The following is a 27766-nucleotide window of genomic DNA, read 5'->3' as shown; positions in this document are numbered from 1 at the left end:
TACATAGCTAACAGGAGACTTCTATGTACTGCCTCTCAAAGCTAGCTGGTTGAAGGCAGCCTCCTTTTGGCCTTCAGGAACCCTTCTTCATCCCCTATCTTGCCTCCATTGGATGGATGCCTGTGGTGTCTCCAGCTTCCTCAGTGGGGATAGCCTCTGGGCTCCTTTCTTCCCAGAACACCATTTGCTTCTGGGTAAGGTTTTTTTTTTTTTTTTTTTTTTTTTTTTTTTTTTTTTTTTTTTTTTTTCTTGTGATCCAGAATCTTGGCCCACTGCTGAGTGGCATTTGCTTTTCTACTCTTCTTCTGCCTGCTCTTCTCATTGATTCGTGAAAATTTAAAATGTCAGAAAGATTTCCAAAGCCAACACAAATACATACCAGGCTTCCTTAATCTAAATGCGCAGCCGTGTCCTTTGAAAACACATTAACATGCCGGGCTACTGTCCAGGGACCCACCCTGAAGTAGGAAAACAATACCTGGCTGTCAAGTCCAATAGTGACTCTGTGCTGGATCCCGCCGCCGCCCCAACCCTCTCTTTGCTCATCTGTGAAATGGGCTGCTGGAGTAGCCACTGTGCTTCTCTTAGTTCAAATTCTGGGTCTACTTTATGCTGTGGTTTTGAAAGAAATCACACATCAGACCTCCCCTCCCTAGATGCCCTTATGTTCCATGATGCTCAGACTGTGAGTAGTGGGACTATGTAGGAGACAGTCACACAGTCTTATCTGTCCATCCAGCCAGTGATGGGGCTGTGGTGTATGACTTAGAGCAGTGCCCTTGCACCCGATTGCTGTTCTCCAGAGCTATGTGGCCTCAGTGGAATTTGGAACCTAGAGTCTTACGGGTTTGGGCAGAACTGTCAGGGCATCAGTGTTCTTGCTGAAAGCTCTGAATTTCACTCAGTGCTGGCTTACACAGTTCATTTTCTATTCCGTGTGTGTCGGGGTGGAAGGGTGCGTGAAGTGCCGCAGCACATGTGTGGTGGTCAGAGAACAACTTACAGAGTCACTTCTTCTCTCCCACCAAGTAGGTTCTGGGGGCTTGAACCCAGGTTGTTGGGCTCAGTGGTAGGCACCTTTATTGACTGAGCCATTTTTTTTTTCTAGCCCTACACTTATTCTTTACAGGCTTATTTGAACTGCTCAAAAGTGACCTTATAGAAAGGCCACTTCAAGTATGCCCGCCTGAATATAATCCACATGCCCCACTGTGCTCCACACTGGCCAAGCGTACTAATTAGTAATGTTTGTACAAGCCTTTCATTTTATATCAACCAGTGGAAAAGTAAATGCCAATCCCCCAGCTAAAGTAAATGAGCAAATATGTCTGGATGAGGCTGTACAAAGTACGCACGGCTTCCTCCCACCGCTTCCTTCCACCTAACTGCAGAGCCCGTGGGACACCAGCACTGACCCATTGTTTCTGGGGAAGCTGCAGTGCCACGCTCTTGAGGAAGACAGACATTCTCCATCAAGTTTTTCTGCATGTTTGAGTTGCAAATATCTGGTGTGGGAGGAGGCATTTTTCTGGGCTGGGTTGTGTCCTCTGAAAATTCCTAGAGGTGCAAATCTCCAGGACCTCAGTGACTGTATGGACTGAGTGTTTGTAGAGGTGGTTAAATTAACATGCGGGCATTTGTATAGGCTCTCATCCATCCTGACTGCTGTCCTTATGAGAAGCCATCAGGACACAGACAAGCACAGAGGGGAGACATACTTCATAATGACATAGGACAAGACAGTCACTGACAGACCAGGGTGGAAGGCATTTAAACAAACAAACAAACAAACAAACAAACAAACACTACTGGCACCCTCTTCCTGAACTCCAAGCCCCACGAATCCTATGACTGTGACTGTCCATTGGTTAAACCATTCAAGTACTCTGTAGTCTGTACTGGGATAGACCCACAGGACTGATTTTATCCTGCTGTGGCCTCTATTCCTTGGCAGATCACTGCCTAGCCTTGGTTTGGCCATCCGTAGTGACATAGAACTTGCTAGCTCATAAGGCAGCTAACATTCGTGTGACAGAAGTGGCAGAAAACCTTACCCAGAGAGACTTAAGTGAAGAGGGGATGTATTGTATAACTGAAAAGCTCAGCCAGTGGCCTTAGGTATAGTCTTATGTAGGTTTCAAATGATGTCATCAGAACATGGGTTCTTCCTTCTACCAATTCTTTGGGGACAAGCTGATCCAGGAAGATGCTGGAGATCCCTGGCAGCTCCAGGGTCAAGTCCAGCTGGAAACTGAGGAAGGCCTCAGACAGTATTCTGCTGTACAAATTGTACCCTTGTCTACCTTGCACTCCCTCTTCCAAAGAAGGGGTACCCACCTGCTTGAGTGTCCTTGCATGTTGAGAGCCGCTCTGCCCCACGCTTGGGGGCCAAAATGTCGCGGACCGCTCTGTCAGTGTTGGAACCCGCACTGCCAAAAGCCTTGGGGGCTAAATTGTTAGAGCACGTACTGCCCCAAGCTGCTCCAGTCCTCAGGTCGGGGTTTAGCAAGAGAGAGAGAGAGGGGGAGGGGGAGGGGGAGGGGGAGGGGGAGGGGGAGGGGGAGGGGGAGGGGGAGGGGGAGGGAGAGGGAAAGGGAGAGAGAGAGAGAGAGAGAGAGAGAGAGAGAGAGAGAGCGAGAGAGAGAGAGAGGACGGACACGAGGAATGGAGACCAGTGTGATTCAATCCCGTTTATTCTTCAGCCTGTCTTCTCCAAGTCCCTAGTTCCTAGTACCAAGTCTCAGGTCCTAATCCCAATTCCAGCTGTAATAAATCTCAAGTCCTTATCCTAGTTCCAAGTTGCTGGTCTCTTTCCCAGTTCCAAGTTTCCTTTCAAGTTCCTAGTTACTTCTCCAAGTTCTCTTCTGTCTGCCTCTTATATGTCTCACTTCTAAATCACACCTTTAAGTCACGCCCTTAAGTCACACACCTTTAAGTCTCACACACCCAAGGGAAGATCCTGGTTATCTAAAACAAGATGTTATCAGAGTGTGCTCAGCTGTTGTAGGCTATTGTAATCAAGTCTCTTGTCAGGGTATGTGGCTCAAGATGGCTGCAAGGGTGATAGCTGCCTTCTGTCGGCTCCCCACACTTGCAGCCTGCTTCTCCAGTTCCCTTGGCTACTCTTCCAGATCATCTTATCTGGGGTTCTCTATCCCCTTCATTTTATGGCTCTTTGTTTTTCTGTCTGATTTGTAAGTCATGTCTTCAAATGTACCATTACAATCACAAAAGCAATTGGAGCAGCTTTGGATTTGGTCACAATTCTCCTTTAGCTTAAATTTTAATTAACTTTTTAGAGTTCTCTCAAATGTCACCTAGAGTCAACTAAACTTTGGATGCCTTTCCCAAAATAACCAATATATCTAATGCCACTGATTATGCTTTGGAAACTATAGCATTCATACCACGTGGCTCTCTACCTCAGTCTTACTAGGGAAAACTAAATAATTGTGTGTGTGTGTGTTTGTGTGTGTGTGTGTATGTGTGTGTGTTCACTTGGCTTTACATATTTGGAAAACACAACAGCTGAACAGAAGTAGATAGATCCCATTAATGAGAGTCCTGTTCAGTTTTGAACATTCTAATTTTCTTCCTGGACATATATAGACAGGTAAAAGAACAATAAAGAAATGTAAATATGACCAGAGACTGGCACTACAGTGACCTTGCTGATGGTGGCTGTCGATGTCCTATCAGCTTCTTAGCCATCTAAGTGGAGAAAGAGCTGACAATAACATGGAATGAGTTGGTCCAGCAGCAACCTCAGACTTTGTCAAGTCAACCTTTATTGGTATCTGCACAAGACACACACAGCTAAGATGATCATCGCTTCTCTCCCATCTTCTTTTCTGATGCAGGGTGGTTCTCAGGCCCTGTCCTCCAAGGATGGGTCAGTAGCCCAGGATACCTGCCTGGTGTCTCCCAGGAGTTCAGCCTTGTCCCTTCAGCTGTGCTATGGGACCACTACTGGTTCTTAGAGCTTTGTGGCTTACATGTTAACAATTCTGTCTTTTAGTGAGACAGGCCTATGGTGAGCAGAGCCTTGTTGTCTGCTTCTGCACATGTGCTGGCTTCCATTGTACAGTGTCTCAGAATGTCCCCCAAAGCCACTTCTTGCCCCTATGCATTGAACTGTTTACATCTTCACAGAAATCACGTTTATCTTCAAGCTTAGTCATGAACCTTGTCAAAAATATTGCCATCTTTAAAATATGGACATCTTTTTTAACCTTCCAGTTTCTGAGAAGTTAATCAATTTCTTTATAAAATCGCTTACTCCTATACTCTACCAGCTATCTGAAAATACACTTATAAAAACATAATAAATGCATAATGAATATTTGTATCTTCTTTGCCACTGTATCCCTAGTATATAGTATAAATGTGTTTATTATTTATTAATCAGTGTTTGATTTAAAGTATTCATAATTCCCACCAGTTCATAAATATTTATTGAGTATTCATTCTATCAGGCAGTAAGTATAAAATGGAGTGATCATACTGGAGACCTCACCTTCCATTGACAACAGGGTCAGCTTATAATGTATGGTTACTACTAAGCTAAGTGTTGTGCAGAGAGTCACATGGTGTTGTGATCATTTGCAAAAAGGAACGGCCCTCATATGTGATACAGCTGAGTAAGACCTGAAGGAGCACCATCGGGACATAGGGATGGAGTGGTGCTGGGCCAGTTGTTCCTTCAGAAGGCATGTGGGCTGGAGGACACAGTGCTGGTCTAGGTAGGCTGTGTGAGAAATGGTTTTTAAAATAAAATTGGTTTGATTTGAATGTCCCCACCACATTCCATATGCTTTCTGATATGTGACTCTGAAGCAAGCAAGTAATTTCCTTAAGTCTGTCTCTACAGATCAACTTCTTCTCTTCTTCCTCCTCCTCTTTCCTCCTGTACTTCCTCCTCCCTCTCATCTTCCTCCTTTTTGGTTCAGAAAGAAAATGACTGTGGAAATACTATTTCATGTTTTCAACTCTTTGGGCAATTATATGGTTTAGTTATACCCAGACTCTCAAAAGATTAAAGATACAGGAACACTATTCCGTAGTATCTCAGCTAGAACCCTGTTATTTTTAAATTTTATCTTTATTATTTTTGTTTAGGAGTGTGTGTACATGTGTGTGCGAGCCACAGGTGTGTGGGTATCTGTGGCAGCCAGAAGAGGGTGTCAGTTTGGCCAGAGCTGGAGTTTCAAGCAGTTGTGTCACCTGACAAAGGTGCTAGGACTTGAGCTTGAGTCCTCAGTGAAAGCAGCTGGTGCTCTTACCCACCGAGCCTCTTCCTCTAGTGCCTGCTATTTTAAACTGAAACAGAAACCTAGGCCACAAAACACAGGGGCCTGGAGATATAGAGTGGCTGTGTAGAGAATTGGTTGAGCATCATGGGCTGAGCCTACTTGGACTCCCTGTTTCCAACTGTGCTATCTCTGGAATCATTTCTAGAATAAGTCTGGATGAAAGGTTTCTTTATTCCCCTCTGCCCTTGTATTTTTTATCCCTTTTGTATCTTTTTAACACAGTCTTCGTCCATCTTTTGCTTTCTGGTTAATTTTTGTTCCCTCTGCTCCTGCTGTGTTTTGTCAGTTTTTAGCCCAGGTGTGTCTGAGCCAATATGGGTACCAAGTGTCCTGTACTTCTTTGTGCATGCTTCCTTGTTTTAACTTATTTATTGACATTGCTTTCTTCCCAATGGATTGCCGGGATTTTTTAGGACAAGGAAAATTTTCTGTTTGTTTTTATTCTCTTTGAACCCAGCAGTGTACAGAGTGCACAGTGATGTCTCAGTGTGGTTTTGTCTGGCTCTTGGGTGTTAGGAGCCGCGGTGAGCGTGACAACATTCGCCATTACAAGATGGCGCAGACATCCTGTGCTCCCACAAGTAAACAACTAACTGCGCAGGTGCAAAAGGCAAAAGCGCACGCCAAAAGTCACTGCCCATCCTGGGGCGTAATATGGGGTGATGAGTGAACAGCCAATCAGAAGTGAACATGCCACTCTAGGGTACATATAGCAGTGCCTTTCCCGGGCTTGGGGTCTTCCGCTTCTGCTGATACAAGAATAAAGCCTCGCTGTAGTAACTACCTGAACACTGCCTCAGGTGTCTCTTTCGAGGGCGAAGGGAACTCGGAAGGGGTGCGGAACAATCTGGTGCCGAAACCCGGGAAAGGCACTGCTATATGCAGTTAGTTGTTTACTTGTGGGAGCACAGGATGCCCGAGCCATCTTGTAATGGTGAATGCTGTCACACTCACCGCGGCTCCTAACACTTGGGGATGGGCACTCCACCATATTACAGTTGGTATCCTGCTTACATACCCTGTATCAGGAACCCCAAATAACTTCACAGTTCTGTGTCTTTCTTCAATACCACTTTTTGAAAACAACACCAACTTGATTGTGACAGCCAGTCACTCCAAAACTGCTGCTACCATGTACTGTGGTTACATAAAAAGTTAGAGTCTCGTAAGCCCTTTTCTCTGACTTTCACATTTTGCTCCAATTTAGGTTAATCTGACAAATTATTTGGCTTTTTGCTATGTTTACACATCTTAGTGGGTAATCACTTACACCAAATACCAGCTCCAACCTGCCTCCTTCTTGTCTGCTTTTCTAACTGACCCCTGCTATGAAATAGGAAAGAGATGAATGTTGTTGCTACTCTCACAGCAATGATTTATAGGTTACCATCCACGCTCACTCCTAACACTTGAGAAGCGTTTTAGGTCACTGGCACCAAGGAATAGTCTAAGACCCTGAATGAAACTATGTTCAGTGTAAAGACTTGGTCTGTCCAGAAGAAGGCCTAATAAATACCCAGTAAGTTCCTTTTTATTAAAAAACTCAGAGTAAATGTACTGGCTTCAGAGCTGCCCTAACAAAATACCACAGGCCAGCTTAGAATACTTGTTTTTCTTCAAAGTTTTTGAAGCTAAAAGTCTAACATAAAAGTGCCATCAGGGTTAGTTTTTCTGAGGGCCACTCTTTGGTTTGCCTTCTACCACTGTCTGCCTCTTCATTCTCTACTCTCCTCTTCTGAAAATACCAGACGTATCACATTGGATTAGGACCCACCCATGTGACCTTATTTGATGCCACCAAATATATTAACATTTAGTCTATAAAGGGGAATATATTATAGTTTAAATATTCTCTTAGTTCAAACACTCAAGGGATTCTTGGATTGCTGAAATACCTTTCAGTCGGTAAGTATGTCTGTCTTTGCCTCTTCATAGACCCAAGTACCACTTTTCTTTCAGCGTATAATTCAACCTTTGCTAATTGCTTAAAGTGACTATTCTCCAAAACGGTGCGTGAGGAGTGAAAAGCTCAGCTTCAGTGTTCGTCACCTGCGACAAAACACTAGAGGCAACATTTAAAAGGAGGAAGATACATTTGTCTCTGGGCTTGTATTAGGAAGGACATTGTTGTGTGAAATGCATAGTGAAAGAAAGCCTCTCACCTCATGGTGGCCAAGAAGCAGAGAACAAGAAAAGGGGTGGGGTCCCAATATCCCCTTCAAGTACATGGCCCCTGTACTAGTTGTGTTTCTCACTGCTCTAACAAAATACCTCACACGGCAACTTAAGGGGAAGACGGTTCGGTTTTACTGTCACAGTTTTAGGTGGTACAGTCTGTCATGGGGGAAACGTGGTGGCTTGTTAGTGAGGCAGTAGTATGTGGTGTGGCTCCTTCATTTACAGCTTGGTGACATGAGAATCACAGGGTGGGACTGGAGCATTGCCAGCTATAATCTCCAAAGACCTACCAGTAAGTAGCTCACCTCCACCAGCCGAGCCCATGACCTCCTAGAATAGTGCCCCCAGCTGTCACCTACACTGACTTCTTAAAGTTTCCACTGCATTCCAACAGCACACCCATCTGAAGGCCAGAGCTACCACATGTAGACTGTAGAGAACATTTGAAATCCAAAACCTAAGAGGCCCCCTTGGGAATCCTGGAATAAAGTTTTCATCAGAGAATAAAAATTTCTTGGACTCCCTCCCCCCCCCCCTTTTTCTTAAATAATGGTAATGCCACCACTCGTCAAGTGCTTGTGTTGTAAGATCACCACAAACTTGTGGGATACGATGTTATTATCAATATTCCATGTGTGAAAAGCCTGTTTTACGGAGACAGAGTAAGCTGTTCTGACTATTCTCATTTTTCTTTTTATGGGACTCTTTTTGATCTAGCACACTATCTGTTGTGACTTTGGAACCAACTGGATGACGTAATGGTAAAGAAAATTCATAGCAACTAAGCTTGTTGATTGCAGTGAAGACCTAAGAGGCCCAGAAGGGACACACCAGTAACTTTAGTGACTGAGCACCACGTATGGAGAATCTGGAGGTCACAGTGTAATGCGCCCTTTATAATGGCTGCTTGACATTGTACTACTTTAAGCTGAGAGTTTTGAACTGTGTCTTGGATCAAATAAAGTTTCACAGCTCAAAAGCATGGTTAAAGATGGGCAGTATGAATGTTAGAGGGTGAGTAGCAACTTTGCTTAGGACAGGCTTATGGGACAGCTTGGGAGAAGCATGTCTTGGTTCTCCACCCTGACTCAGTATCAGAACAGCCTTGGAGGTTTGTAATGTACCACACCTGGGCTTTAGCCAGAGTGTTCTTTATTGAGATGGGTCTTGACACGTGTTTGGAAATTATCAGAGTAAATTTGATACATACACAGCTAAGGCTAGCAATTAATGAGCTAGGCCAGTGGTCAAGATTGTGGCTTAAGGGCCAAATCTGGACTACATTCTATTTTTTGTATAGTCCATGAATTAACGAAAATTTCTACATTTTGAAAGTGGTTGAGAAAAGGCACAAGAAGAACTCATGAAAATTATATTAAATTAAAATTCTGTTGGTATGGCCACACTTACTCATTTGTGTAGCATCTGTGGCTGCTGTCACGCTGCCACAGTTGAGTTCAATTGCAATAGACTGTAGTGCAGAAAGCCTACCCTGTCTACTTCATGGCCCCTAATGCTGATTCCTAAGTTAGGCTACGTGGAAGCCATGAACAGGGCTGCTTTCCGACTTAAAAACGAAGTTGAAAGTCCTGTTTCTGTACCAAGTAAAAGTAATTTTTATCAAACAAGATTGAAATATCTGGTTTTATTCACTACACCATATAAGTATGAATATACTGTCTGTAGAAATAAATGGGCCAGGCCTCTCTATGGAAAGAACTTCCTTGAGGACCTCATAAGCTCCTTCTGTGTGTCGCTGTCCCCTGCCCCTCCCAACTTTGACTTTGTCTTTTCTCCATCCTTTCTTCCATATTTGTTATCACTTACAGCTCGGGGCTCAAGAGCAAAGTTGGAAAAAAGAGACAGTGTTTAGGAAATGTGAGAATACAGTCATGCAAGATGAGGGCAGATGCCAATCGTCCTGTGGGTTTTCATTCACTCTGGTTTTCAGCCACTTAGAGAGCATGGCAAGCAGGCTGGAGGAGGCTTGGTGGCTATGACCACTTTCTGTGCTTCTAGAGGACCTGAGATTGGTTTCCTAGCACTCATAGCAGACAGCTTACAACAGCCTGTGGCTCCAGGTCCAGGGGATATGATGCTCTTTTCTGGTTTCTATGCGAACCTGGATACATGTGCACACGTACTGTCTGTCTGTCTGTCTGTCTGTTTGTCTGTCTGTCTGTCGTCTCTGCCTCTGTCTCTCAAGGAAAGAAAATAAAAGCCTCAAGGTTAAGAAAATGATCGGAAGATAGAAACTAGGGGTGGGGTGGAGCGCTCCAGTCATCACGTGTTGAGAAGCAGTCACTGCTGTATCCAGGCTTGCTGCACAGCCTCATTCTAAGCTCATTTTGATTTACTTATCTTTTGGTGGTAGTAATATATGAAAGATTGCTGTATATTTATCTGTTTTGTAAGAATGTGAAATCACAGGTAATTTTAAAAATGACAAACGTGAATCAGTTGTACTGCTGAAAAAACGTATTTGATTTCCAGTCTATTGCTTGTCACACTTGGTTAGCGTTCAAAGATGTGAATTTTATGAAATTCTTTGGTGTCCTGCATATTTAATTGAGGCTTAGGTTCCCACTTTACACTTCCCCCCATCCACTTTAACCTCTCCCTCCGCCCATCATTGTGAAGTGGCGATGGGCCCAGCCATGTTTACGCTCCAGCCACCTGGAAGGAGGCCAGCAATGCCGTTATATAGCTGGCCGTGGGCCCAGACTATTGGAAAAAGCTTCAGTTTTACCACTAATGAAGTTTCAGGAAGGGTGATACTGGTTTTGACATTGAGCATTTGGGGGCATTAATCGTAAGGCAGCAGGCAGATAAGGTAGGGACAGTCTCCTTCCTACACTGGTGGTTAAGGCTTTCCATAAGCTCTCCTGTTCCTAAGTTTGGAACATGCCTATGTAAATCATAAATGGTTTGAAAGGCAAAGTAAGTAATGCTAACAACTGTCTCACACTTGACCCTCAACTCTCTCTTATTTTTTTCTTTTCCAGGGTTTTGTACATTGGCCTGGCCTGTAATACAGCTCGCTATATTTACATTTCCTACCTGGAAAATGCCTGGACTGTCCTCCCTATGGAAGTTCTTCAAGGTAAGCTGACAGCTAGCAAGAGAACAGTGTCTTTGCTGCTCCTGCAGTGACTGCAGTGGCCCTGGGCCCTGACCTCCTGTATCAGATTCTACCCCGGAAGGGAGGGTCCTCTGCTCTGATTGCGGGTGCTGGCTCTTGAGCTGTTCTGAATGCTGTCTTGTGTTGGGCCAAACAAAAGCTGGATGTTTTCTGCACCCTTGTTTAAACAAAGAAAGAGGAAGAAATTCTACTGCACAGTCCTCCAAAGGTGGTTTTAAAATATGAAAGGACTTATCTTTCGAAGACTCAGGTTCTTCTGAAATTTTTTTTTTTAGATTAACTGTATGTATAAGAAAATATGGCTCTAATATTTTATCTCCTTGGTTATTTTTATTGCATCTGATGGTTTATAACGAAACCTTGAGAGTGCTGTTACTGTTTTTCCATGAACTACCCTAGTCTTTACTCAGACAAAATCTCCTGACTTCCTTCTGTTGCTTCAGGGCACTGTTTCCCACCAAGATATAAATCTGAAAGGCTCTTAGCATGTGCTTCCAGAGTACTGAAAGCATTGATCTATGTTCAAAGTTTCTTGCCATGTTAGTGTACATAACCCTATCTAGATTCTAAATCTCTGCCAGCCTATACAGTGATTGGTGTTATGATTATGATCTTCAGAATGAGAATACTGGATTAGAAGCCCTGTGACAACCTGGACTCCTGAATCACTGTTCAAAACAGTTTGTGACTGCATAATTTCATTAGGTATTGCTGTATCATTTCTTAACTTAAAGGTTCTGTGTGTACTTTGGCCAGGATAATGTCCTGTCAGATTCACAGTTACTCATCTGAGTAGACTGTATAAAACACATGTTCATTTACCATAGTCCCTGCTCACAATGAAAAAAACAAAAGAACATGCTAAACTAAATATGTATCACTACAGTCATGTAATTATGTAATTCAAAAATATGTACACGTCAAAGGTGATTTTCTCAGACCCGATATAATGTGTCATTGGTGAAAGAAAATGTGTTTACAAGTATATATAGAAAGTTAGGTTGTATAGTAGCAAGTTACTGTTTGTTAAAAGGAAAGCTGTTGTCTGTCACTATTAGAGGTCTAGAAGGGTTTTACAGTGAAGCACACATCTCAGCATTGTGTCACTTAAGAATCATAAAGCAGTAAGCATGAAGAGCAAGGGCTCTCACATAAGGAAATCCGAATCTGTGGAGTTTCCAACTTCAAGGGTCTGTTCTCTCGTCTTGCTTAATTGCAATATCTGTTGATATATAAGGGAATTAAGACTTCATAAAGAGATATGTGTGCCTACTAAAAATGTATGGTGCTATAAAATATAAAAATGTATACTGTATATTCATGAATATACAATATATTTTTTCTTTAAATTAAGATATAGATTAGATAGAAAATGACAGTTTGCCTAAAAGATTCAAGAAAATTGGTGAATTTGGGCATGCTGGGTCATACCTGTAATGCCAGCACTTGAGAGGTTGAGGTAAGACGATTGTTGTGAGTTTGAAGCTAGCTTGAATACAGTATGAGATCTTGTCTATAAAAATCAACACAAACGAACAACAAAAGACATTCATGGCGTGATTAAAGAACAACCCAAGAGGTTTAGAAGAGAAGAAAACAAATGTTCCTTGTTGTCAATTTAGAAATCCTTTCCTGTTATTTAGCAAAGGTGTATAAGGTGAACTGAGATACTGTTTTAAAATGGACTCAGGTGCTACGGTCTTGCTGTGTGCTCTGGAAGCCAGACACACACAGCAAGTGGATGGACGAAGAAGTGTGGACTTGCAGTAAGAGGCTCAGTGGGGAGACTAACTAGATTTGTGAAGCACGGAGTTGAAGCCTAAACATTTTACTGAAAAATTCTCAAAGGTCTGATCTGAGCTGGCATCCGAAGGGCCACATGTGGCCTATTGGGAGTAAACACCTGCTATGGAGCAGCACTGTGGACCAAAGAGTAGATGGCAAAAGCCACCCACACTCAGGAACACAAATACTGTGCTACGCTCAGGCCAGATGGAGTGGCCATCACACGCTGCTGACCTGGGACATACTTTCCTATAGTATTCCCTCAGGGTGTGTCATGTGGGAGCTGGACATGTTCTGAACCTAACAGGAATTTGTCCTGAGGGCCAGCTATGGCTTAAACTTCTATAATTTGTTTTATTCTCCTTTGTGCCCCCGGAAATCAGTCCCGATCTGCCACAAGTGAGAAAGGTCCATAAATGAAGGCCGCCTGGTCCAGCAGAGAGTTCTGCAGCCTGTTTCCCCAGAGCTCCTTGTTCCTCTGCTGCAGGACATGGCTCCAATCCTAGGCAAGAGTGCTCATATTCTGCCTGCACAGATCCCTTTCTTTGATATGTGGTATCCCCAGACGGCTCGTGCAGATGAAACCAATCCACACCATAATACTAAATAGGTTTGTTTGGGCATCCTTGATTCTGGTGCCTGAAGAGGCTTGTCCAAATGACCTTAGTGTCTGCCCTTAAAGGACATAATCTGAGGATATAGTCAAGGCGGGAAATAATTGTAAGGAAATCCTGATTGTGGGACAAGCCCACTTGTCATCATGAATGCCTGTTAGGGTAGGAGTATATCTTATGGAGAGTATTTGCTTAACACGTATCAAGGCCCTGGGCTTGAGTCCCAGCACTGCAGGGAAAAGAAAGATGTCCTCCTCCTGTGTGTATTATGTTTGTGAACACACATATGCATGCACTAGCAGCACATATTGAGAAGTTACAGTCTAACTTTCAGGAGCTGAGTCTCTCTTTCTATTGTGGGTTGCAGGGATCAAACTCAGGTCCCCAAGCTTTTGTGGCGGGCACTTTTACCTGCTGAGTCAATCGCTGGCCCAAGAGAAGCCTCTTAAAAAATGTAAAAGAAGTCTGCCTGTAGCTGCAGGCTTTTCTACCCATGCCCAAGTTCCGGAAATAATGACTCTGAGACTGAATTATTTATAACTAAATGCCTAGGCCTAAAGCTTTGGCTCACTCCCACTAGCTTGTAACTTAATTAACCCAGTTTATTCTATTCTAAGACCTGCCACATGGCTAGTTTCCTCTCCTCAGGTTCATGTGCCTGGCCCTCTCCATCAGCCCTTTCCCCGAGTGGTGGTCAGTGCTCTCTTGAATCCCCTCCTTTGAGAAGGCTGGCTACTGTTTTCAGCAGGCAACTGGCGGCACCATCTAAAGAATCAGGCTTCCTGCTATGGTGAGCCTGCAGTGATTTAAGAGCAGGCGTGAGAGCTGGCAGCACTGTTGGATGGTGGTAATACTCGCCACGATTATTTTTATTTTTCACCATTACTTTTACAAGGAGCATTTAGACACCTGGGATTGTGACATTTGATGAAGGTCAAGATCAGCTGTGCTCTGCTCCTTTGCTGTGTAGAGGTTAGCTGTAGTAAATCACAGAAAGACTCAGCAGCAGATGTGATCACAATTATTCTTGGTGTTAGTGTCTTCATGACCTGAGGTCAATCCCAGTGACCCACATGGTGGAAGGAGGGAACTCTTGCAAACTGTCATGTGACTTCCACACTGTCACACTGTCACATGCATGCACCTTGTCCAACATATAAAGTAAACAAGTAAGCGTTTTGGTTGTTTTAATGGAGGCTTAGCAGTTAAGAGCACCGTCTGTTCTTCCAGAGCGCCCAGATTTGATTTCCAGATCCCTAGGAGATCCAGTGCCTTCTTTTGGCTTCTATGGGTATCAGGCATGCACACGATGCACAGATATACATCCAGGCAAAACACCTACACACATAAACAAACGAACAAAATGTACTTAAGGAGAATGAAGCCAGCCAGGGCAGCTGTGGTAGAAGAGCTCCTTTTGAAAATTTATTTTTATTTATGTGAATGTGTATATGTGAGTTTATGTCGCCATGTGTATGCATGTGCCCACAATGGCTAGAAGAGGGCATCAGATCACCTGGAATTGTTCTTGTGGTTGTCAGCCACCCAGTGGGTGCTGGGAGCCAACCACGGTTGCTCTGGAGAAGCAGCCAATGTTCTGAGCCATCTCCCTAGCACTGGAGGAGGTCCTTTTGAGTTACTTGAGCTAATGTTTCCAGTACTGAAAAGTAAGGATTGGCCAGCTCCCCTGAGGGCTCTAAAAGGTGGAAGCAGAGTAGAGACTATGAGAGGTGGCTTTTCTGTCAGTAGCACAGGCTTGGGCTGACTGTTATGGTCTCAGTCTGTCTCATGCTGTATGCTAGGCAAGGGGGTAAGAGTCCTGTTTCCTTCTCATTATGTCCTGTAGGCTCACACGAAAGCTTTATAAGACAATTAGCACCCAGGCTTTATCTGGCAGTAGCAATTCTATTCTAGACATGATTTTAACTGTTAGCGCCCATATTGGAAAATTTTTGCCTGGTGTAATCCTTAAAGTGCGTGTAGTTTGCTATGTGAATAACTATGATAGACTAGTCCAGTTAGTAAATGGCTTATGGAAGTCAATTATTTTATACCTACTGAAAGATTTTTAAAATGTTTCCTTCAAAGTAGGACTCCCTTGTCCATCTGGAATGCTTTCTGGTCTGAGGACACTCCTCTGGCAGTTGGGCCCCACATTTAGCTTTTTCTAAAGGATTTTCAGCCACATCAATTTCTGTACTTCTAGTTATATAGTTACACAGGACTTAATTGCTTCCTAATCAGTTTCCAAATACTAGTTTTGTTTCCATAGTGTAACCCTTTGATTAAAAAAATCCATGCCTTTACCATTTGAATTCTCCAAAGATGTGTGTATACACAGAGGTACAGGTTTTGCTACCCTCTGTATCCTGTACTGTAGTTGCCATTTTCTAACTTCAAAAATGCCCTTATTAGATAAAATAGTTCTTAAAGATGTGTAAGTATCAAATAAATTCTGAAGCCCGTGCTAGTGTCATTTCTTTCCCATGGACAGTGCTTGTCACGACACTGATGTGGAACACCCATAAACTTAAACACTCATCTTTATGTTCGTTGAGGGACTTTTTCAAAATCTGCAATAATTTGGAAGTCATAAGGTAACATTTGCTTTGTCTCTTCCCCTGCACATGAGCTCTGTGTCCTTGTGCAGGAGCTTCACAATCCTGAGCTAGACGAAGAGACAACAGTATAAACAAGAATCAACAATCAGTGCACAAAGCGTTAATGCAGTGTATGACCATAATTATTGTCCAATTAGTGTTACATAACAGTCATACACAGGTAAAGTTATTAAAATATGAAAATCAATGTCAAGGAGAAGATACTTTAAAATTGTCCCTTGCTAGGGCCTGTAGAAATGGCTTCATGGTTAAGAGTAAGCACTGCTCTTCCAGGAGATCCAAGTTCAATTCTCTGTACCCATCTCTAGTGGTTCACAACCAGCTGTAACTCCAGCTTTAGGGCATCTGATGCCTCTGGCTTCTGCTGGCCTAGCAAACTCACAGAGAGACCCACATGCACACACAATATTAAATATAATAAAAAATACATTTTTTAAAAAAAGACTGTCTTCCAAGAGAATCAACTACAATTACACTGCCATAAACTGGTTCTGCGGCCGCATGGCCAAAGCATGTGGCAATCATAATTGGTCAGTGTACACTGGTCTTCAAATTACCTTTGATGATGTGATATTCTTATTTACATTGAGAAAACTCATTTTCAAGGCTGCATGGATAAACACAGTAGACTATAGTATTGCCAAGTCTAGACATTGAACATATTCAGTTTTCACTGACACTACTAAAACCTGCCATAAGATAGGCAGAAGGCATAATGTAAGATTCATGAGGTTCTCAAATGTTGGATGGGGTTTTCCTTTATGTATAAAAATGAGATACATGTAGTGTTTTGTTCCCTATCCTTTTTGTTTATATATGACATTGGGACATTGTCTCCTGTTTTATTCAGAGTGTATCTTACCCACAAACACTTCCTCCTTCACCTTCTATCATGAGAGCCACTGCCTGCCTAGTTCCAGGCCATTGACCTTTTAGTAAGTATGGAGCCCTGTGCTGTGCTTTGTTCTTAAGGGCATTAATGGGTTCTTCTTTCAGGTAAATCCTGTCCCCCTTCACTCATTGCTGTGTGGTATACCACAAGTGATGGCTGGAGCCATTTTTTGTCTCATGTCACGTACAACATGCTATCGGGCACATAGTAAGATACTAATGAATGGATACACAAAAGACATTCTGACAATGCTGTATATTGATAAATGTGAAGACATGGACCCTTAGCAATAATTGCACTTTATAATTCCCCCCCCCCACCTCCTCCTTCTCCTCTCCCATTCTCCCCCTCTCTTCCCTTCTCCTCCTCGTCCTTCTTCCCCGTCCTTTCTTTTCCTCCTTCAGAAAGTCCTTTGTTGCTGTTGGCTCTGACTCTGGCAGGCTTGCTCTTCACCTTGTTTTCTTTACCTTGTGATGTACAGCTTCTCCAGTACCCCTTCCAGTTAGTTATGTCTGGCCAGTACAAGATGAAATACCACCTCTCAACCTAGTTCACAAGACTTCCCATATGGAGTCACCCCTCCTTCCTAGCTTAGATGCTGAAAGTCAGGGTTACAAGACACTGAATAGGACAGTGTGCAGCTGGGTCTGTGAATGTGTGTGGGGGGGGGCAGAGCTGCAGATCCTCTGGTCTCCTGTCCACTGAACTTCACGTAAGCACGAATATTACTAGGCAAAGCCAGGAGTCTGAGGCCTGTTTGTTATGACAGTTACTTTAGCCATTATGGTTACCTTCTACTTCCTGCTCGGTGGAGGCCTTTCTTAGGAAGAGAGAGAGAACTCTCTTACGGAGGCTCATCAGACTGATCTTTCAGAAACTCTTCCAGGCCCCACATTTGAAAGGCACCCTGGATTGAGCAGGTGCTTTGATTTTTCAGTAGCACAGGTCTGACACAGCTGCTGTTCTGAAAGTTCCTAACGAGGAGCCTGTATCTTGTTCCGTGCGTGTGCACAGATGGCAGAAGCAAGAAAAGCAAAACAGCGCCGCCTCCCAGTGCTTTGTCAGGTCTCACCCCAGTGGCCATTATGATTTGATTTCCCCAAGTCAGGCAGCATTGTACAAATGTCTCTTAAGAAGGGGTCTTGCCCCTAGTTTGTGCATTCTGTTTATTGGAGTAGGATACTACTGTGGGCCAAGAGAGAACAATTTTGAAGTATATGTTTTGCAGTATTATCAGGTAAAGAATTCCTTGGGCCCATGAAAACTTTGGAACATACAGTTCCTTAGGGAGGGAACAAGGTAATAGCATTCATTTCTTAAGAAGATACACCTTTGGTCATGTATGATACTAACAGCAAAACTTCACAAAGCAGTTTAACTTATGCCAATCCTGAAGGAATTATTGTGAAGTCGTACCATATTCCATTTATACACTTCAGTTCTGAACACAGACACCTGAGATTCAGACCCTTCTGCCGGTCTGCTGTCCCCCTGACCTTGAACAGGGCTAATCTCTCGGAACCTAATTTTAATTTTGGAAAATGTAGAAAAAAATAGATCCTATGGTCTGGAGGAATAAATGGAAGGCTATGTAAAATAGCATAATTCTACCTAGAGAAAGCTGCTATATGGGTGCTGCTACTGGCCTTCTTACTGTTAACTACGCCTCCAGGTAGATACAGTCTGAATAGCACAGAAATGGTTCATTCCATGAGCCTCAAGGCTGATCCTGACTGGGCCCAGTAAAGATAGGGAGGACTGAGACACTGGACGTTATACCTGTCTGATCTTTGGGGGTCATTCATTGCCACGCAGCGTACGTATCAAACATCTACTATGTGATTTAGTGATAATTACTACAAGGAACTTCAGTACAGTTATGACAAATAGCCTGAGAAGGGTGAGCATGTGCTCTCGTGGAGTCTGGGGTTGGGGGGGGGGATTAGAGGTAGGAACTTTACTATGTACATTACTGATTTTTCCTTCAGCTAATGCCTCCAGTTGATTTAAAGAACAGAGTTTGCAATTATCTAGTGATAACACCCCAAACAGAAACCCAACTGCACAGATTCTTTTACAATTGCCACGCAACACCAGCCAACAAATTCTAAACGTACTGTCATTGTCTAGCTGATGTTATACTGCTAGAAAATGCTTTAATTTTCTTGTAAAAATAATAATTTTTTAGAAAACACAGTTTTGAAGGAGGGAAGGATGCAGAGAGAGGGAATAAAAGAGAGAAAGATGGGGAGCAGGAGGCAATGAGAGAAATGTGTGGATTATTATTCAAATGCTTTCGTGTGTAACCAAAGACTTAGCTGTGATCTAAAATCACAACCCCAAATATAATGTCATGTTGTACTCACATAGCCATGCCTATCTACCTCTACCTATAAATCCCGCAACTGATGGCGTAGAGTCATCAATGAAGTTAGCCTATGGCCATTTGATACGGTTTTAGGTCACTGGGAATCATCTCTTAAAGAGGACTCAACTTGAATGCTACTATTGAGTCTAATTTTGTTTCTCAGTATACTTTGGAATTTTATTCTAGTGTCACTCATAAAAGTAATATAAGTATCTGAAAAAAAGAGGTCAATATCATCTTTAATAACATAAATGAAAATATTCTCATTGTATAAACTACTATGTCAACATTCATAACTGGGACTCTGTCTCGGCATTATTTGATTCTGAAAAGACTGGCGATATCTGCCGTGTTGCGGTTGTTTAACCAGATAAAGCAAATAGTTTATTTGACATCTGTGGAAATTAATTAAGTGTTCATGCTATTAATTACTATTCAGTCCATATTTCTAGTTACAAAATAACCTAGACTGGTTCTGGGATGGAGCTCGGTAGTAATGCTTACCCTGTGTGTGAAAAGGCTGGATTTAACTGCAGCACTACCAAAGGTGAAACAGAGCAAACAAACGCCATAAAACCTGCTTACTTGAAACGATGACTGAAATACGTATGAGAAGCAGGAAAATGGATTTACTATTTTTAAGTAAGTGACAAAGCATATAATCTGATGTGTACAGTAAAGATAGGGCTTTTTCTTTCATGGGCTCCTAAATCACAGTCACTCCAGATAACTCTGAATTAAGATTCACCTTTCTAGCGCTGGATATATTTGTATTCCTGTATTTTCTGTTTCTTAGATATAGTTAAGTTTCTTAGAAACAGTACAGTCCTTCTGGGTTTTACTTTTAAGGTTGCTTATGTGAGGCCAGGTCAGGCTCAGATGAGAGATAAATATTATATAAGACCCTACAGATCCCTCTATTCTACATTGCTGTAATCCCAGGATGGCTGTTTTTCAGTAAGGCCAAGCAGAGGCCCTACTGAATATTGATTCCAGAAATACACAGCTAGCCAATAGTACCTGACGGTGCTCAACACTGCTTGTCAGGGGTGTGAGCCAAAGCACAGTGGATGCTGGTTTGCATAGCAATTTGGATTGCTACTATTAGAAGAAAAAAAAATTTTTTTTAAAGATCTGGTTAGGAGAACTTGTATATTTCTGGTGTGTGTGTGTGTGTGTGTGTGTGTGTGTGTGTGTGTGTGTATGTCAAGTGGTACAGCTGCTGTAGTAAACTGCTGTCCTTCAAAACATTAAATATAATAAATGCCAAGTAACTAGAAAGTCTCCTTCTAGCTGTATAAACACCGGCGTGTAAGTATTTACTTGAAGATACTGAAATATCAATATTTAAACAATATTATTCATAATAATCAAAAGGTGTAAACAACTCAGATGCAATCAACAGAGGAACAAAATGTAGTATATATGTGCAATGGGCTATTATTCAGCCTTTAAAAGAACAGAAAATCGTTTTTATATTAGTATTTTTTGTTTCTGACCGTTTCATGTATAGAATGTATTCTGATGATGCTGAACACCTTGTGGCTCTCAACTTCCTCCTGTCAAGCCTTGCCTCACTAGCCCCTTCCCAGGTTTACAAGTTTTGGGTTGGGTTTTGTGACCTACTGAAATTACTTAGGCCGCATGTGTGGTCACTGGATGGGAACTATATATTTGAGCTTACAAGGCTCAAGAGTGGCTGCAGAGCTGCAGTCAAGGATTCCCCTCTGCCAGCCTCTTGCCAGTAGCAAGCATTCAGGAGTAAAGGGTGGACGCTCTGAGCCCTCTCCTTCCATTCCTGACCGCTGAGAGGTTTCATTCCTATGCAGAAGTGTTGTATTCATGGCAGCTGTGAGTTCATGATCACCGTAGCTGTGCCTTGTCCAGAAGAGAGCATTCTGCAGCCCTGCGACCTTTCGTCTGCCTCCACATTCTTTGCTTCTCCTCTTCCGTCGTGTTCCCTAAGCCTTGGCGAGGTGGTATAACTGTCTTACTTAGACCTCACCTATCACGTATTCTCAGCGCTTCATAACACCAGTCTTCAATCACTGCCATTTACTGGAAAGATGTTTCTCTGATTAAGGATGAGAGTAACATTTCTCTATTGGTATAGATATAAATATTTAGAGCCAGGTTGACACTGTTTTGGTTTAGCTAAACAATAGCGTTCAGTTCCCCACTAAGATCTAGGATCTTCCCAACCATGTGTTTTTTTTTTTTTTTTTTTTTTTTTTTTTTTTTTTTTTTTTTTTTTTAAACCAGGTTCCCCTTTTAAATAAGGTCTTAAATCCAAATCCAAACCAAAAGCAGTTGTTATCCTCGTAACAGTGGTACCACAGTTGCAAAAGTGGGCACATCTTACCTGAAAGGTCGGACTTGTAGATCACAGAGTTCACAGCTGGGTACAACTATTAACACTTCCTCTCCTAGCAACTTGTACAGCAACCCCTGGGACCTGAAAAGGCAGGGGGGATGTTTCCAGCTCCGTCTCAGCTTGATTTCTCTATGCTTGCATCCAAGGCGTGTGCTGAAGGAGGGAAGAGGCAGAACACATACTGCAATATGGATAAACATTAAAGACATCATACTAAGTGAAACAAGCTGGACAGAAAAAGGCCAAATACTATTATGATTCTACCCATGAGACCCAGAGCAGTCACATTCACAGAAAAGGAAAGATAACCATCTTTGTTAGGGAATAGCCTGGGGGGTAAAGGGTGATGTTTTTGTTTAGGATAAGAAAGTCAAAGATGGATAATAGTGATAGATGCTCAACACTGTGAGTGTGCCTAATGCTACAACACTGTGAGTGTGTCTAGTGCTACAACACTGTGAGTGTGTCTAGTGCTACAACACTGTGAGTGTGTCTAGTGCTACAACACTGTGAGTGTGTCTAGTGCTACAACACTGTGAGTGTGTCTAGTGCTACAACACTGTGTGTCTAATGCTACAACACTGTGAGTGTGTCTAATGCTACAACAGTGTGAATCTGATGCTACAACACTGTGTGACTAATGCTACAATGTTGCAGCCGGCTCCCTCTACCTGGCTTGAGACAAAAGACTTAACAATGCCTGAATAGTTACTATGTTGCGGCCTGCTCCGCTCTGCCTGGCTTGGCCTTTCAAAGGCTGTGATTAAAGGCGTATGCCACCACTGCCCAACGTCAAACTGCTGCTCCGGTCTTCCTGTCAGGGTCTAGAGAGAGAGAGAGAGAGAGTGGGGATAAGGGGAAGAGACGCAAGGAATGGAGACAAGACAGAGATTCTGATCAAGTCTCTTTTATTGAAGGGAAATCTGGGGTATTTATACACTTTTGCCATGTGCCTTGTAGGCGTGTGGATATGACGTAAGCCTTACAGGCATGGATAGCACGTTCACCAATCGCCTTGCAGACGTAGATACCACATGCGACTTGCAGGCATGTATTGCGTGGCTAGCATGTGGATAGCTGCTTTCTAGCCGCTTTCTGCTAAAAGTCGGCTCCCAACACTACAACACTGTGAGTGTGTCTAATGCTACAACAGTGTGAGTGTGTCTAATGCTACAACAGTGTGAGTGTGTCTAACGCTACAACAGTGTGAGTGTGTCTAATGCTACAACACTGTGTGTCTAATGCTACAACACTGTGTGTCTAATGCTACAACAGTGAGTGTGCCTAATGCTACAACACTGTCACTGCCCCTAATGCTACTGAACTATATGTTAAAAAAAAAAGTAGTTAAAATGACCATCAGAAGTACATTGTATGCTTGTATGAAATTCTCAAAGCAAAAAAAAAAAAAAAAATTATATTGCAGTGGCTTAAATGAAACATTTGTTATGTATGTTTTATTATAAAATATGTACATGTGTTTACACATATGCAGAGTATATCTAAGTATTATAATAGGTCCCTGGTATAATAAATAATTCAGTAACAAAATAAGTGTAGTCCAAGTAGTGCCGAACACTTATGCCCGCCCACTCTTCTTCCATAGGCGTCACACACGCAGCCATCTGGGCAGCGTGTATCTCTTACCTCAGTGCAGCTGTTCCCCCTGAGCTGAGGACTTCTGCACAGGGAATCCTGCAAGGCCTTCATCTGGGTCTGGGGAGAGGATGCGGTGCCATGATTGGAGGCGTGTTAGTCAATTATTTTGGTAAGAATGATTTTTCTTTTGGTCCTTTGGGGAGGATAGTTTTTTTTTGTTTTTTTTTTTCAACTATACCACTATTCCTGTCCTCTTTTTACATTGCATGGTCATCGTAATTGTAAAGCACATGCTTAGGATGTGAAGATATTTACAGCCATTTAGGTAATTCCAGGAAATTAGGTTGTGGAGATGTTCATAGCCCAGTCTTCTGGCAAATGTCTTGATGAAATGCTACATAAACCTCAAAGGAGCCAAACAATGAATAAGCACACTCAGTTGAGTAAGGCTTTCAGTTGAGTCCAGTACCTGCTGTAAAAATAAGAAACAGAATCCGTCCTCCTTACTCAAAAAGGCCTCCCTATTCTTGTTCTTGTCACTGTGTCATTGCATCACAGCCAGTCTGCCTCATTCGATCTCTTGTTGGAAATCTGAGGGCTGAGACACAGTCAGATCATTCTGGGATTTTTGACTGCTTGGTCTTCTGTGCAAGGCACGCAGGGTTGTGTGAATTAAAAGCACTATTTAAGATCTGTTGCCCAACTGCAGATGGACAGCATGGTTCCTTAACAAGCCGGTAGATAGCATCTTGAAGACAGCACATGTATCATGTCATGTGGGGATGAGAGACAGTCCTTCACCAAGCAGAACCAGCACTGGGGTCTCCTAATACAGGCAGCTAAGAAAAGGGTGCTGACTGTGTTCAGTGAACCTGTGCTTCCTTTGCCCCAGTGTTAAGATTGTTTAAGGTGGAAGATTGCTGGATTTCCTGGAATTACCATTTGGCCTGGTCTGCTTATTTTCAAGGGGCTGCTGCAACCTTCCGAGGGATTGGCATGGCTTGCCTGGTGATCCTCCTGCTCTTTGCCCTGATCCAGTGGCTGGCAGTGCCAGACGAGGAAGAAGGTGAACATTTCCTTTCCTTTCATCATTGGAGGTGAACGTAGGAGGTTAAGGGTTTGAGGCCAGGCTTCTATGTGTAACCCGGACTGGCCCTGAGTCTGCAATCCTACCTCTTTCTTGATGGTTCCCCAAGAACCCCACTGTAGTGTGAACAACTGGCCTGCAGGCGACACGTTCTCAGTGGTGCTTTGGTGGACTCATGATAGAGATGACATACCTCCTATAATAAGACGATTGGCTGCTGAACTGATTGCGGTTTCTTGGTCGTTTTATGTAGTAGTGCGAGATGCTATGGAAGCGGTAGTTTCAAACCTCCCTGGAATTCTTGAGATTGCAGATTTAAGGCAAATACATATAAAGCTATATGCCTTTACCTCCATTAAACATATGTCTATGGATGCTTTTCCTGATAAGCATGGCTTTTGTTAAAACTGTCGTGCAAAGGGGTAGGCAGGCCAGTGAAACAGCTCAGCAGAGGCACCTGCTGCCAAGCCTGCCGAGTTCAATCCCAGAGACCCACATAGTGAACGGAGAGAACCAATGCCTTCAAGTTATCCTTTCGGGCCTTCACATGTGTTCTATGTCACTCCACAGACCCCGTACACACACTAAATAAACGAATGAATAAATAAATAAATACAATATTTTGACATCTTAGTTGTGAGCCTAGCCTTTAACATAGGAAGCATCTCTCTCAGTCCTGATTTTTAAAAAAAATTAAAGGAGGGAGGTCATATCAAGTGTAATGTGCAGATGACATTAGTCAGGTGATAAAAACTTTTGGTGAAAAGCATCAATCAATAGAAGACACATGTTCTGGTGACTCTGTGCCAGCACAGAGCTGCTCATCGTGGACTCTCAGTCCTCCCAGTATTCCTGCTCTTGGGGCCTGAGGTGCTCTAGTAAGAGAGAAGACTGCTTGTTCAGGAACCTCAGAGCAATGTCTCAGTCTCACTGAGCAGCACGGGACAAAGGTCAGTGGTTTTCTTCCCGGTCTCTGGCCGGGAGTATGGGGTTCTAGGGTGCACTACCATGTCAGGACTATCTTCTCCTTCACCTTTGTTTTAAACATGTAGAAAACTCGAAAGTCATTTTAACATTATTTTTCTCTCTAGACAAGACAATGTTGGCAGAAAGGATTCCTGTTCCCTCTAGTCCCGTTCCCATAGCAACCATCGACCTGGTACAGCAACAGACAGAAGATGTCATGCCACGTATTGAGGCCAGACTTCCGCCCAAGAAAACCAAGCACCAGGAAGAGCAGGAAGATGTGAACAAACCGGCCTGGGGGGTCAGCTCTTCTCCTTGGGTGACCTTTGTCTATGCGCTGTACCAAGTGAAAGAGCTGATGCGACTGACAAGAGAGAGCCGTGCTTCTGAGATACAACCTTTACAGGTAACCCTCTGCTAGGCTAGCCTGTAGCACTGTTACTCCCTCCTTGTTCATCAAAACACCTGGGAAACAGAAAACCAGGCATGTAAGCAAAGGATTTCAGTGGTCTGGGGCCGCTCTGTCCCAGGAGTGTTTACCAGGCAGCATGGGAGGAGAGTGTGCTCTATGGAGCTCAGAAAGGCTTCGCAAAGTCATTTCCAGTTTAAAAAAAAAAAAAAAGTTAAATGTGTCCCAGCTTTGCATACTTCTCTTTTGGATTTTTTTTTTTTTTGTTTTTTTGTTTTGTTTTTTTTTTTTTTTTTTTTTGAGACAGGGTTTCTCTGTGTATCCCTGGCTGTCCTGGAACTCACTCTGTAGACCAGGCTGGCCTCGAACTCAGAAATCCGCCTGCCTCTGCCTCCCAAGTGCTGGGATTAAAGGCGTGCGCCACCACTGCCCAGCATTTTTCTTATGGCTTATTGGTAGAAAATACAATTTGCAGCCAGAATATACAGCTTGTGCTTTCAGAAACTGTGTTTACTAATCTCAGTAATTCAGAATTCTAGGGGGACCATTACACATACCAGGAATACAGTAAACAGCTGCTAAATTAACCCATTAATCTATGCCTTGTATGGCTCTGTGTGATACCCTACTCAGTAAAGTGTGGTTCTGAGAGGCCTCACTTGGAGGTAAAGGCATGTTCTTCTCTGTTCCCAAAGGCCTTCCTAAAAGTCAAAGAGTACTGATGAAATCAGCAACTATATAAATAAAGTGGTACCCTCACTTTGGAAAAGGAATGTGCCTTCTGTGAACAGCTGGGTCAGAGTCATAAATCTACTCCCTTGTTAGATTAATCTTTCCATTTTCTTGATAAGTAATCTCAGCTCTGTATTTACGGTAGCTTGAAAGAACCCAGAGGAGGGCAGGCAAGATGGTTCAGTTGGTAAATACACCTGTCACCAAGCTTGATGACCTGAGTTTGATCCCTGGAACCCAATAGTTGAAAGATAAAACCAACTCCCACAAGTTGTCCTCACACTTCTATACATACTCCATGGCACACTTATACTCACAATAAAACAGACAACAAACAAATAAATGTCATTTTTAAAGGGGGACTCAAGAAGAAAAATAAAGAGTAATTTCTTTTTAAAAAATTTGACAAACTACTGGTGATTGCAGAGATGGCCCAACAGTTGTCTGCTACTGTTGCAAAGGACCTGAGTTTGGCCCCCAGCATCCAAGACATACCCAACATCACAGCAGCATGTACCCCGATCTCCAGAAGATCTGATGGCACTCATGTGCAGTACCCATCCACCAACAGGATGCACACACATAATTTAAAATAAAAACAAAGCTTCATAAAAGAGAAAGCAAGTCTGTCGAGCTACTGTCACTAATCTTGGCTTTATAAACTACCTGTAAAGTCTTTGCAGAGTTTTACTGAACTGACACTACACTGATAACCTGCCACTCTGCATAACCCAACTTACTCATTCGTCGAGCCAGAACTGGACATGAGACAGGAACACTCCGAGGCTTCTGTCCCTTAAAGCAGGAAGGGGATGCAGGGAAAGGATGCCCTGCTACCCAGAACAGGCAATGCTTTCAGTGCTTTGTGAATTCATCCTCATGTTTAAAGATGCCCAGGAGCGTGTGCAGCCTTAAGTTTGCTTTTCTTCCCCTATGGTGTGAGTTAAAATTAATTAATAATAGCTAACGGGTACAGTATAGTATTGTTGTAAAAGTAATTACACTTCAGAATCAGAGGAATGAAAGAAAAAATTCAATTACAGGAAATAGAAATGAACATCAATTCAGAAGGAAAAAAAGTTCTAAAATCATGTTCCCTGATTTGCACAATCGATGTGGCATTTCACTAATGGTACTGGTGTGTGTTCTCAGGTATTGGCTTCACGGACCTTGTGTGCACTCCCTGCTCTGTCTTGCTTAACTATTAATACTCATTTTGAAATCCCACATGTGCATCAGGACTCTATCACAGGCATGCTTTGCCTAGATATCTTGAGGCTGAGGGCCCTTGTTTACTGTTACAGTGTCTCCTGGCTCTTGAATATTGTGGTCTTCCTAATGGCTAGCATTCAGGTATCCCATGGCTCTTGCCCAGTGACTTGCTACGGGGCTGGGGTACTCAGTAAATATTTGCTATGTATATGTAAAGTTGTTTGCCTAGCAGTGACAAGAACACAGATTAAAAATGTCCTTTAGCCATGAGGTATTGATAAAAATGTTCCCGTAGCCATAGGTATGTCTGCTTATAGTGTTTGTGTTTTTCATGCGGCTCTGGCAGTTGCACATGGGAAAGGAGATGAAAGGTAAGATGTCTATCCTATTCCTCTCTGCATTGGTGTCTGAAGTGGTCTCTTCTAGAGATCACCACACATTTGCTGTGTGAAAATATGTATAATGGTTGATTTTT

At 42.9% G+C, this 27766-nt stretch overlaps 1 protein-coding gene across 4 annotated transcripts in view; it reads left to right on the top strand.

Annotated features, from left to right (window-relative positions):
- Positions 1 to 27766, top strand: part of Mfsd6 (major facilitator superfamily domain containing 6) — a 65875-nt gene that overhangs the window by 35877 nt on the left and 2232 nt on the right. For 2 of the 4 annotated variants that reach the window (XM_034497945.2, XM_034497946.2), the window contains exons 3-7: positions 10496 to 10593; positions 22893 to 23054; positions 23853 to 23951; positions 25064 to 25344; positions 27638 to 27662. In XM_034497945.2, coding sequence (XP_034353836.1) covers positions 10496 to 10593; positions 22893 to 23054; positions 23853 to 23951; positions 25064 to 25344; positions 27638 to 27662 — 665 coding nt within the window. The remainder of the gene's footprint in view (positions 1 to 10495; positions 10594 to 22892; positions 23055 to 23852; positions 23952 to 25063; positions 25345 to 27637; positions 27663 to 27766) is intronic. The other 2 variants (XM_034497943.2, XM_034497944.2) reach the window with 1 other exon arrangement.

This window comes from Arvicanthis niloticus, chromosome 3, assembly GCF_011762505.2.
Source record: "Arvicanthis niloticus isolate mArvNil1 chromosome 3, mArvNil1.pat.X, whole genome shotgun sequence".
Taxonomy (NCBI): domain Eukaryota; kingdom Metazoa; phylum Chordata; class Mammalia; order Rodentia; family Muridae; genus Arvicanthis; species Arvicanthis niloticus.
This window is presented reverse-complemented; position numbering and strand designations above follow the sequence as displayed.